The 14,187-nt window shown below is 37.0% G+C and overlaps 2 protein-coding genes across 2 annotated transcripts; both read left to right on the top strand.

The window, feature by feature from the left end:
- The first annotated feature begins 511 nt into the window (after positions 1 to 511).
- On the top strand, positions 512 to 7,757 carry LOC144438223 (phosphatidylinositol transfer protein 3-like). Its single transcript, XM_078127265.1, has 5 exons — positions 512 to 631; positions 3,967 to 4,099; positions 4,604 to 4,748; positions 5,572 to 5,749; positions 6,411 to 7,757. The coding sequence occupies exons 2-5, from the start codon at positions 3,993 to 3,995 to the stop codon at positions 6,980 to 6,982; spliced, it is 1,002 nt and encodes a 333-aa protein (XP_077983391.1). The 5' UTR covers positions 512 to 631; positions 3,967 to 3,992; the 3' UTR covers positions 6,983 to 7,757.
- Positions 7,758 to 10,880: 3,123 nt separating this feature from the next.
- LOC144437410 (single-strand DNA endonuclease ASTE1-like) lies at positions 10,881 to 13,316 on the top strand. Its single transcript, XM_078126340.1, has one exon. It carries the CDS (start codon positions 10,881 to 10,883, stop codon positions 13,314 to 13,316), a length of 2,436 nt encoding a protein of 811 aa, XP_077982466.1.
- The last annotated feature ends 871 nt before the right edge of the window (positions 13,317 to 14,187 follow it).

Genomic DNA, 14,187 nt, shown 5'->3' with positions numbered 1-14,187 from the left:
CGTTCTGGAGCATTTTACACAATTAAAGCTTGTGGAAAATTAATAAACAACCGGGAAAATTCCCAGTGTATTTTCATAATATGTGTCCCCGTCAACATGTCTACACCCGTGTCACTGCCAGAGTGTGTACTGCTGAAAACCATGGTACATAGCAGAATAATAACTGTCTGAGAAAGACAGCCACGTTTCCATAGCTACATTGCTATCCCTATATACCACTAAGATGTAAATGTCAGATCTGCATTATATTTGTACAGAAAGTGTTTTCCCCCTGCTTACAATACCCGCTACCCGAAATGTCATGATTTCAAAATGGAAAGTTAATTCAAACAATAAAATCAGTATCAATTCTGAAATCATGGGTTTTGTGAAGAGCCAATCAGGAAGGTTGACACATATCCATTATTGGGGTCACATACTCACATTTTTACAAAAGCCAGTTTTATTGATCATACGGCCTATGTGACGTACAACTATTGCGTCGCTGCAACAGATGGTACGTTAGCGCCTCGTCCAGTCTCGAAAAAACAGAAGAATCATTTTCTACTATTCCCTAAAAATCAGCTGGGTGAAATTTGTACATTGCTTCGTCACTTTGCGGTCAGCTATCGACCATACATAACTTTCTGACGTAAGTATATCGTTTTATTATCATTCATATTTTGATATTTGTTTATGATCGATTGTCAGTTAAATACGCCACTGGGTACATAGCATGTGATGGAGGTGACACACGTATATACTCAATATCTAGTAATTCACCATTATTGAATGGATTCAAAGTTTACACCGCAGCGGATTTGGAACCATGTCACATGCTGCAAACACAGAATTAAATGAAAACGAGTAACTATTATTCATGGCATGTATCATTGTGTATCTCACATATGTTCCTCACCTACCACTTGTACGTGAAATGATAAAACCAACATTTATATATCTAGACCAGGAGAGACATATCCAGGGCATATTAAACATCTCATTTTAAGGAGTGTCCTTTTTAGGTAATGCCGTTGAATACGGTTTCTATTAATTTAGTTCTAGCGTACTTTGGCATTGTAATACGTGCTGAGAGCTTTGTTACCAGTTTCATCATGCCTTTTATAATTATTTTTTTTTTATAAAAGGCAGACTGAAAATGTAATTTAAAAAAAGTTTCATTTGTGTTATATACCTAAATGACTCACATATCGTGTTTTGTCAGGTGTTGGTTTAACAGTAGATGAAAACTCACAACATGCACAGATTGTCTGACTACACGAAGGCTACTCGTCGCCATATTGAATTACTACATTTACAAATATTAGCTATTTCGTATGTTGTGTGGATATCACCACTATTTGCAATGCATGAATTTCATCTCAAAGTGTTTAAATATCAATTTCTAGTGAAACAATAGATTGCATATATTGATAATAATGTAACATGACCATGACACGCAGTATGTGGTGTACTGATATTGAAATACTATATTAACAACCATAGAAATGTGAAATTATCCAATTTTGTGAAATTTATCATTATCATAGTAGGGGTCAACATACATTTTATGATTAAAAACTAATAAATAAGACACATTAATGATTGATGAAACTAACAATTATTAATATTAAATTGACATGTAAAAATATTAAATAATGAGTTAGATTTAACTCGGTCAAATAACATATGTTCCAATTTGTTTTGTTGTATAAATGGTATCACTTATTGAAAAGAGTAGAGTTTTCATTTTGCATGAATGTGGATGGGGTCATTATACGTTGCTTTATCTTTAACGTATTGGAGCTGTTACATTTTCATGGCGTAAATACCCCAACATCCCCTCTGTCACACGCACATACATACATACACACACACACACACACACACACACACATACATACATACATACATACATACATACATACATACATACATGCATACATACATACATACATACATACATACATTCCCCCAATCTTACACAAAACAGTTGGGTACACCCCCCCCCCCCATGTATTTCTTATGGCCTGCTAATGTACAATTCTAATCAAATAGTTTCAATGTACCAATAACCCGAATATTTATTTATTTATCTATTTTATACATCCTTGGTAGAGACCGAGACTATAAAGTTCACAACAGACACAACCATATTCAAACGATACAAACAACTCTGTACCTGAAAGCACAAGTGTATGAACTGAGGAAATGAAACAGCGTCTGAAAAAATCTGAAACATATCATTTATCTACAACTTGTGAAAGTATTAATTTAATAAAACACTAGTTGGTAGCATGAACAGCATCTAGTCAACCAAGTGTGAAAGGCAGCACTATAGCTTGTGCCAGATATGGTCCACTGGTGTTCAGTTAATCTTAGCATATTATTCTACTAATCATTCACGTGTACTGTTTCAAACACTATAAAATAATTTTACAACGAAAATCACACAACCTGAAGCAAAACGTTTTGTTTCAGGTTTTGTGATTTTCGTTGTAAAACGTTGTATATTAAAAACTATCCACATCAAGTTCGTTTTAAATATACACAATCATTGGTCCCTATCTCTGCATATATCGTTTTGATCATATATCACGAAAAGGAATACCACAAAGGAATTAATAAAATTCTTCTCTCTTTAATTACGACATGGGGAATACACAGGGGGAAGATATACACACCGTCTAGTATATCATAAGTATTAAAGTAAGGCCAGGTGCTATGTCTAACCTCCCTAGGGCAATATATCTTCTCTCTTTTTTTACATGTGTTTCGCCTATGTATCCATTTGTCATTGAATTTTACATATATACAAGTATCACCACCACAGCTGCCACCACCATCACCACCATCACCACCACCACCACCACCACCACCATCATCATCATCATCATCATCATCATCATCATCATCATCATCATGGTGATCATGATCATGTGATCTGAGGACATGACGACGACGACGACGACGACGGAGAGTGATGGCGTTGATATCTACGATGTTGGTTTCGATAGCGGTGGCGATGCTTGAATAAGCTTAGTTGGTTCCATGAACCGATATCATAACATGAAAATGTGTCAAAATATGTTGTCTTAGTTCAATGACCACGTGACCTACTCAGTGTCGATTATAGTTTAATCTCATTGTACTAGTGTCAATGATGACATCTGCGATAATATATGATTAGACGTGGAAGATGTGAAAGGACGTTTAGGAGCGCACAGATAAATGATCGTCCTTTCACACCTGTGTTACTCATGATGATTACAAATTACTCGCGCTATCCCGATACTTGTCGAATATCGTTCAACATCGTTAAATTCGCAGCCCAGACGTCAGTGACATGTAATAGCTGAGTATCAGCAATATCACCGTCATCAACAAAGTCTGTGCGACTACAAACTTGATACAATACCACCCATTTTGCTTTCAATAACACACAGTCTTTGTCAGCTATGGTTTGTCAATGTCCGCTTCACATGCATGCATGTCAGTATTCACTAATTTAAGTTTGAAAGCCTACAATATTCGTCATAATAATATGTGTCGTAAATTCCATCGCTAAAGATTAAGAGCCTACAGCGTTTGTCATGATACCATGGATTGTCGGAGTTCAGAGTTACTGTTCAACAACAACAACAACAACAACAACAACAACAACAACAACAACAACAACAACAACAACACGCGAAATAACGTCAAAGTCTATGTCAATCAAACCGTGTTTATCGAAACATTTTTTTATGTGAGCTAAAAGTTGTCTTTTCATGTATATAGCTAATAAGTCATGTCGTTAGGGGACACGAACACCTGCAGTGTGCCTTGGAGACCAATTATCACTAACTGATGAGGAAATGTATCATTTACCACGAATTAGTTATCGTAGTGCAAATGTACAGCAATTAAAAATTGTACCAATCATAATCAAAGTAGGTAACAGCGTTGTAAATACTATTTTATTTTACCGTACTGATTCTGTTTTAGGTTCTTAGGTATAAAGCTATCACAACATGGCACCTCCTACTGACGAAGAGGGAAAACAAGCTGTAATCGGGGAACTTGAGGAGAAACTAAAAGATATCACGGACTTAGACGGGTTTGCAACTGAAACGAACAAGTAAGTTACATCCCACAAAAGCAAAGAAGGTGTACTCCTTAACTGTAGCAGCTGTCATACTGGATTCTAACGTTGCAAAATAAAAACAAATCATGGTAATATTCAAAGATATGTTTGAGCGGCAATTCCCTCTATATTTTCTTTCCTAAACAGTACATTTGAAAACCGTTAGGTAGGACAACTGATGCACCTCTGTACATGGTCATCGATTTCGTTGTTTGAGAGTAAACATACCTCTTCAATATATTAGTTACTGTAAGAATATTACTGTCAACTGTTATTCAGATCGACGTATTTTTTTTTACGCTAAACAGTGACGTCATTGAAGCAGTTTTGAATGACGTCATTGTGACAAGAACTGTAAGTAGAATGACTTAGATACATCCATACATAAAAGTGAATTATTAAACCAAAGTAAACCATAAATCGTGGACTATGTCACTTATTATTTTTGTATCCCACCGTACATTTCCATTATTCCAATGTATGTAATTTCCCCTGTAGTATTAAAAGATATCTCATCGCTAAAAACTGGAACGTGAAAGAGGCAGAATCTATGTTGAGGGCAACGGTACACTGGAGAAGAGAAAACAAAGCATGGGAGCACAATTGTGAACAATGCTTGGAACAGCCTGGATATCATTCATGGGTAAGTTTAATGTACACTGGGATCCTCGCTACTTACTTACGGTGGTGGTGCACATGGTACTCATATTACGCATGACCAAAGTGACCTCCTGGTCCAAAAGATTTGGGATATATATTTCGTCAACAAGGTCCGTCTCCATTTCAACTAGATGTGTAACTTTATCCAAATTTAAAAAAAAAGTGATCAAATTTCATTCGTTTATATTGTACATCCTACAGTTACATGACCAAAAGAATGGTTTTCATGAATCATCTCAAGGTGTAGAGAATTGAGAATTGAGTAGCGACGAGACGGCAAGGCATTTGGAATTAAAAAAATGCAATGTACTACTCTGGAGAGTGCCTCGCTCTCGAGCAACGCTAATTACAATTTTCAATTTGTCAACGAAATGCTTTTTAATTCTCGAGTGGTGTCTGCTAATCAAACCAATTTACAAGTAATTACTGGATATAGAAAACTTAAATTTTGAGTTGAGTAATATACCTACCAAGTTGCCACTTTTACATTGTGTTTATCAACTTTATACAGTAGAGAAGTAGAAAAGTTTGTGCCTTCAATCCATGCAGTATCGCACTTTCCGTCCAAAACAGTTTCATTCCAACTTGCACTTCTTTCATTGATACGTACAGTAGCGTTGAGTTGACACTCAGGTATATTTTCTTTCTTTGTCGCTGGCTGGTGGCTTTCACTTAAACTTCTTGTTCATGATATATATTAATATTCTTATATTCTTTATTATCTAGAAGCAGTCTTCTTGTGTAACTCTATGTTTACATTTTTAAAAAGGAATATGGCCTTCTTTATATGATTGTTAATTTTTCAGCGGCAAGTTGGATTTGACAAGCACAACCGACCCGTCATTTACGCATGCTTCGCCCAATCACCGATCAGGAAATATACACTGGAAGACAGTATTCATCACGTGATGTACTTAATGGAGAATGCAAAGATCACCATGCCACCAGATGTCTATCAATGGGTATGGGTTGTTGACTGCACAGGTGAACTTTGACATAGTATATATTATGATATGAAAATGACTGTCATTGTTCTTTTTCCTGGAGTTCGTTATAGAATAGCACTATATATATATATATATATATATATATATATATATATATATATATATATATATATATATATATATATATATATATATATATATATATATATATATAGTTTTGGTAGTACTGGAACTCTTTCTTGGGTGTAACTCGGAGTTTCACGCATATTGCGATCATCAGACACTATATATATATATATATATATATATATATATATATATGATAGTTTTCGTACCTTTTTGAAAGTTTTTTTTAAAACCATCTTAATATTCCTGAAGCTTGTGGTAGTGTGACCGTGGTGGAGAAAAAAATGCAACATTTCTAAACTCCAGATTGTGATTGAACACCAAACTCTTCATTTTTAACACACTTCATATTATAAGTTGTGTAGGTGTGATCACTTACAATGCAAAATGCTGACATCTTTAACAATTTTAATCATCCATGTTAATTTTTTTATATCGCAAATTAATAACAGATAAACAATAATTTTAACTCGAGCCATTAATTGTTTGGTTGAACGAGAGACCTGATTATGACGTGGATAATACTCTAAGTATGCTTAATATTACTAGCTATATTTATCTTTATATTAAAGGTATGCCGACATCTGCCTACAGTAATCCCAAGGCAAGCTACACTGCATTCCAGACTTTGTCAAACCACTACCCAGAAAGGCTTGGAATGATGATTATTTTCAACTACGATGCTATCTTTGAAGGAGTTTTCAAAACCCTAAGATTCTTTTTAAACTCAAACACCATCGACAAAGTTCATCTCCATAGAAGCCCCGAAAAGATAGATGCCATATTCCGCGATTTATTCAGTGATGAGTTGGTTCAGTGGTTATATGAAGAAAGTCGTCTAAACAAAGAAGACCCGTTAACAGATTTGCAACAGTTTTTCTGGAAGATGCCCCACAATCCCGCCGATCATGACCCACGTGGGTGTCAATTCTATGTGCATAAGTACTTAGATACGTTCTTTAAGGAGACCTCACCTGTTGAGTCGCTGGTCTTAAACATCGTGCCAAAAGTCAAAAAACACAAGCCACATCCTAACATTCTAGGTGATTTAAAGGAGCGAGCAGATGAGGCCGCTATAGAGAGAGAAGATCGTGAAAGATTGATGGATGTAGAGGAGGAGAAACAAGACTGTACAGTATTGTAGAACCATAAACGTCCAACATCTATCGTAGAAACGATTGACATTAGAATTAGAACTATTGTATTACAAGTAGATAGTGGCATGGTAGTTTAATCAAATGTTGACACATTTACAGTTTTATCACGCGGTGCTTTCAAAATCAACATTCATGTCCCATCTAGTATACATAATTTTAACCAATTGGCACTCTCAAAAGGCCAGTGAGACAATATTTTGCATTTTATATACGCAGATTAGGTAATTTTAAGTTCGAACATTTCATATTATGACCTTTGACACAGCAGTAAAACCTAAAGCGACTTACATTGTATGTTTGCTTATATTGCTTGGAAAAAACGTGAAAATATAAGCACTGCCTAAAATGCCTTCTTGTACATAAATACAGTACACCAAGCTTAGAAATGTGTAAACATTAGTCTTTGGGAAATAGTTAAAGACTGAAAATCTTAAAGTTTTCTGGTGGCACAAATATATACTTTTCCAGTGCCATACACTGCCTCCGGCGTTAGAAGACAATCTTAGAGGTGGTCAATCAACTTGTTATAGCGCCCTCTGATGTTACACATCGCCACGGCGACTCCAGAGATTTGTACGTTATCTTTTGCAGACGTCGCAAGAGAATAATACAATTTCACAATTCAAATAACTCTTGAAAAGAATATTGATGTAGATAAAGTATACATGTAAATTTTAACCTACAAAGTGATTTAGTGCAATATTTACTGACTTTGGTAACTTTTTGGGGAAATGTGTGGTCGACATGGCAACGATCACTCCTCCTGGGTCTTACAGTTTACAAGCACAAAGTATGATTCTTATTGTTTACCATGACTTCTGAACGCGTACGTATGAAATAAACCCAAAACAACATTATGGTGAGCACGCTTGTCAAAGTATTCGTTCTAAAGGGTTCACTAATTAATATAAACGTTATTAACGTCGTGTGTCTTCCTGGTGCGTGCGTGCGTGCGGGCGTGCGGGCGTGCGGGCGTGTCTGTCTGTCTGTATGTATGTATGTATGTATGTATGTATGTATGTATGTATGTTGTATGTATGTATGTATGTATGTATGTATGTGTCTCTGTATGTGGCTATCAGTCTGTTTGTTTGTTTGTCTATCTATCTGTCTGTCTCTGTCTGTCTGTCTGTCTGTCTGTCTGTCTGTCTGTCTGTCTGTCTGTCTCTCTCTGTCTCTGTCTCTCTCTCTGTCTGTCTCTCTGTCTCTCTGTCTCTCTCTCTCTCTCTCTCTCTCTCTCTCTCTCTCTCTCTCTCTCTCTCTCTCTCTCTCTCTCTCTCTCTCTCTCTCTCACTTCCAGAGGAAACCATGTGTGCGTGTGTGTGTAAGACATACTGATAATTAGAACACCTACAAGTTCTTACAAGTATCAATCGTAACTACCGGTATGTTCCCTGTCGTGAACTAGCAGACTAAGAGAAGAGAGAAGAAGTTAACTGTGCACTAGGAAACTAGAGAAAAAACCTAAAGGAAGCTTGAGAAAGTAGAGGACAATAATGAAATAATGTAACCCTATCGGAATATCTCCATCCCTCCTCCATGCCCTGGCTGTGTTGTGTTTTAAGAAAAATATGTTTTACAAACTTTACTATCAAATAACCATGTTGGTTGTTATTTTATGTACTTTTTAAGTATCATTTTTTACAACATCGAAATACATAATTTGACAGAAGAGAGCACAAAAAGTGCCATTTCCGTTATATATGGAGGTTATTATATTGAATGGAGATGGATCCTCTATCGATGAGGGGGTTTCCCCAGATGACGTACGCACGAGGGCGTGATTTACCCAAACTACCCTTCGCTTGACAGTAGGTATTTTATATTCGCTTTTTACAACAACAATAAAATCATTTCAATCTATTGATGTGTAAATGTCAATTAAATAAAACATTAGAAATGACTTTATCAATGAATTTTAATTGACTGTACATGTCAAGGTGATACTGGGTTAATGACAGTTCTACTTTCATTTTGTACTATAAAAAAGGGCCCATAATTCCGAACGCCTTCCACGAACTCATTATATATGCACAATATCACTCATCCGATGAATTCGAATTCCATTGAAGGGCAATAGTGAAAATCTGCAACGTATTCTGTTAAACAATTTTGCGGTGTTTTGAGAAGATACAACTTCTTTGAAGTGATAGGGTGAGAAGAAGAGCATATTTTTTAGAAGTTCCCATGATGCAACACTTGAAACGAGTGCAACCATGTTTCTCGGTTCCAGTTACATGTAGTTGAACTGTGTAAGTATTATAGACTTAAATATCTAAACATTGCGCTAGATTTATCGTTATTTTATACGTTCGTCTGTAGAAATATCCACATCTGATCCAAGTATACACAAAATACTTGATATATGTATAGACACATCGACCCTAGGGAGGACAAACATGCACTCATTGGTATTTCCCCGATCTCGATAGAAGACAGACCCCTGACAGAGGGTCGATAAACCCTGGAGTCCAATACTAGTCTATGTTTTTGATGAAACCTTTGTTTCTCCTCTTCTCAGAACTCCTTCAAGTTTCCTATAGATGTTGACGACGTCTCCAGTACTGCTCTGACGACATATATCGTTGGTAACTAAGGCTTCTACTCTTGATATTAACAAGTAACAAATCAGGAATTTATTACACAACATATAATCATCGCTGATCGGGTATTCTTTTATACTCAAATAGTAAGGGTATGTACATGTAGATATGTATTGCTCCTTTTGACCACTTTGTTGACTCATGTACACTTGTATTTACATGTAGAGGTTAGACCCACCCCACCCCTCTTTGAATACATATACGACATTTCACCCCATATTTTGGACAACGTTGTTCCTAGTTGAGGACTCTCAAACTTGGATGAGACCCATCCTAATCTTTATCTGGCAGCCAATCAAATATCATTGGCTGGGAGGTATACTAGTATGCACATACAGCCCATTTCAAATTACCTTTCATCAGATCTGTTTGATGCAACCATGCAGAAACCAGTAATAAACTGCGTATTCTAAACTACCATAGCAATTAAGATCACAATTTGTACTACATTATGAAGTACACTGCACCTAGACGCAGACATGGACGCTGACGTTTTGATGTCTATATTTGATATCTGCATAGTGGCACGTTATTGGTTAATTCTCGGACCACTATAGTTGTCTGATGTTCATTTCATTTAGACAAAATGTCACAAGAAACTATTTCATGCAACATTGGTATTTTAAAGTGTAGTAGCATATGCAGTGATTTATTAGTTTTCTGTGTGGTTGTATCAAACAGAGCTGGTGAACGCGTACGATAACTTGAAACGGGCTGTAAAAATGAAAGCGTTTCAAAGTGCTAAGCGTACTGGAGCTGACTTTTAGGGATGGTAGATGTAGACTTCTATTTTCTGGCTGTGAAATGTAGACATTTGACGATTAGTTTTTTAATCTTTGTAGATGTAGAGTTTGAGTTTGTAGTTTGAATCCGCCAAGAATGCCTGTAGCCATTACCCACCCGAGTACACCCTTGCCACCCCCTCCCCCGCCCCCGGACAGACCGCGAGAAAGTGTCGGTTACAAGCTACAACAACAAGCTTCATAAGGCATGTGTGCGTGTTAGCATTGATACAAATGAGGATCAGGTATCGTTCTTACACCATTTTATGTCTCTGGGGCTTAAAAATATTTCATCGTCACTATGTTGAACAAATGTCAAGCGCATATATGCTAGCTGAAATAGCGAATTTGAATACACTACAATATAAATCACCGACTTGAAAGTAAATCCAAGCTTGAAAATGATGTCGTCCTTTTTTGAATGTTACAGGAAAGATTTCTACTGTTGGACGAGTACCGGGAAGTCTGATATTTTATTCAAAGTGGTGAGAAACATCAAAATGAATATTCCTGGTTTACATGAATTCATAAAAGGAAACAACCTTCTCAAAAGTCATGACCTCAATGATACACGTGTCATTCTCCATGGAAATAGTTTGATAAATTGGCTCTTTTCCCATACCGAAATTGACCACAGATACGGTGAAAACCACAAAGACTATGAAAATGCCTGTGAGCAGTTTTTAGAACTTTTGAAAATGTGTAAAGTTAAATTATTTATAGTGTATGACCGTCTAAAAGATCTGGAATGTAAAACAAACGACGAAACAAAAGCTGGTATGATGAAAATGGTTTCTGAATATTCGAAGATAATTGAGACTGGAAAAGGAAATATCACCACAGGATTTGCATTCAACATCTTTATTAAAGTAGCTGAAGAACTCAATATTCCCCTTGTCTGCTGTGAGTTCGAAGCTGGTCGTGAAATAGTAGCACTTGCTAATGCTTGGGGCTGTCCCATTATCGGTGGAGATTCCAATTTTTTTCTCTTCAACATCAAGGGTGGATATATACCACTCACGTCCATAACAGCATCACATTGTGACTTCGTAGTGCTAAGATTTTTGGGACTTTTTGGGTTTCATTGCGCCATATCAAGTGAAATATTCCATCAGATTGATTTCTGTCATCACTTTCAAATTAACCAGACAGTGGTGCCAGTGATCGCTGGTTTGTTTGGGAGTGACTGTATGTCACCAAAAGGAATATCTCAATTTCATCACAGCATATCACACATCGAAACACCAGGGGAAGACAACAACGAATTCTCTCGTGCCCTGAAGTGGTTACAACAGTACGATACATGTGAATCTGCCATCGATGGAATATTAAAAGCTTGTGCTGACGAGTCAGGTGATATCGAAATGCAGCTGAAAAGAGCCATACATGTTTACCAAGATGACCGGGAACCTAGATTAAAGCAGTATTTTGAAGATAGGGAAAGTAGACATGGCAAAAGTGCCCAGGAAATACTTTTACAAGAAATAGCTTTCCAGTTGGGCGTATTATCCATTCCATCGTGGTTTATGATTCTGTTCAGGCAAGGAAAGATTCATCCTGACGTCATTGATATTGTCGTTAAGAGGAGGTTATTCACTAGACTTTTCATTGAAGACAACCGACTCCTTAGCTGCAATGTAGCCTCTCTACCAATTCGAAGAGCAATCTATGGTATTCTGTTGAAGAGCGTGGTGAGTGGAGATGATATTGGATGCAGGGATGCCAGATCATTAGAATTCTATGAAGAAACTGTGACAGCTTTTGGCGACAAAGTTGACAATGCTGTCGAAGAGATAGATCGAAAATCACATACCGAGATTTTAGCAACAACGACAATCCGACCACTATTGTCTTTACACGACTTTGGTTCACTACCCGGTTTGATTGATATACCTGCATTGTCTAAGGAGGGGAAGAAGAGTCTACTAATGGAAATCCTGGGTTTGTCACCTAATCAAGTTCAAGATATGCCACCTCAATTCCACCTCCCTATTGCAGTTACGGCCTACTGGATGAAGAATGCTGATCCAGGGGTATCTGTGCATCACTTGATGGGGCTTCTCATTTGCTTTCTATGGGGCCACATTGACCATGTGTTTGATATTCATGAGACAACCTGCCGGGATCAACACACATCAGAGTTAAACTTGAACAATGGAGATGGCTCATTGGAGACGAAGTTTGGTCAGATTTGTCAAATCTGCTTGGGAGTTGTACATGCATATGCCCAGTGGCAAAGCTGTATTTGGTATGCATCTTTCATTAATGCACTTCTACAGGAACCATATCCCACACCAGATATCACAAAACTTTATAATGGACTCAAGTTATCATCGATCTATCATTCTATCATTATCGGAGAGGCGCAATGGATATACCAATACTTAATGGATGCTCCAAGTGGGATGATAATGTATGAGCGATTCCGTAGTGTTCTATTGAAGACTGGTTGTTGGCAAGCTGAAGAAATGCGCTCATGGACTCAAAGTGGTCAGCTAAGAAGCACATCTGAAAAGCACCAAGAAGACCAGTCAGTTCAAACACTGACAGGATTGAATCAAAGTTCGACCAAATCTAGTGAACAAATATCCGATGTCCCTTCTGCATCTGGCACTCATGCTTTCGCCATACAGCAAAATGTGTTGAAACAGCGAAAAAAGAAACCTCGGGTCAAAGCATCCTCTCCAAAACTGGATAATCCGTCTTCTGGGCCTGACAGTGTGGCTGAAGGCCAGAGTGGACTTCCTCAGTCATCAGAAGCTGGTATAAGAGGTAAAACACTACCAATATGTTTCAACTGTGGTCAAAGAGGTCATGTTAATCGTGACTGTCCGGTTAAAAGAAAAAGATGCACACGTTGTGGTAACTCTGGCCACCTTCCCCATTTTTGTCGCAATATTGACCGTATTATTAAGAGCAAGTTAAATACCCCTTGACAATGTGACCACTTAGGTTGGTGGACAACGAACAAATTCAACACACCTATCATGGCCGTTTAAACAACAATTAGATATGGACGTTTGAACAAATATGAGACAATCCCAAACCGTACAGTTTATGTTAATGGTTTTAACCTCAGACCACTCCTTTTAGTGGTCTGAGCTATAACCAAGTACAAGGTCGGTAGTTTTATACTAGGTGTTTTGTTATATAATCATATCATCAATTCATGTTGTAAGATATCTTAAATTGGCCATTTGGATGGATTGGCTACTTATTTTTGATTTCTACTCAATTTTATCATGGCTTACTTGAGAAATCAATGTGAAACAACATAGACCAAGTCTGTATTGGTAACCTACAGATACTACAGTTCTCAATATACCCGTGACCTCCATATTAAAACATCAATGACCGCCATATCAAACCCTTGGTATCATGTACAAAATGCTACAAATTAAAACTTTCTACAGTTCAGAATCAAGAATCACAATTAGAATCACTTTGTTCCTCCCATTGACACTATGGAAAATAAAACTTAATGAACCACACATTAAATGCAAATTTTAATGCGAACATGGTTTTTACTGTGAATATGGACAAATATTTCTTACAGTTTGAAAAGAAGGTGATCCTGTAGTTAATACCTATCAATACATATCATGATAATAATAATAATGATGATGATGATGATGATGATGATGATACGGGTATTTACTCTACATTCTTTTCAACATCGCCAAACAACAATTTCTGTTTTCGTCTATCCACTTCTCAACCAGTACCATTCCACTTTTCTCCACAGTGTCTTTGAACTGATCCCAGGTCCATTTTACACTCATATTTTCTAACTCATGAGTATATAAT

Source organism: Glandiceps talaboti, chromosome 7 (genome assembly GCF_964340395.1).
Source record: "Glandiceps talaboti chromosome 7, keGlaTala1.1, whole genome shotgun sequence".
Taxonomy (NCBI): Eukaryota; Metazoa; Hemichordata; class Enteropneusta; family Spengelidae; genus Glandiceps; species Glandiceps talaboti.
The sequence above is the reverse complement of the archived record's forward strand: the minus strand, read 5'-3'. Positions and strand labels throughout refer to the sequence as shown.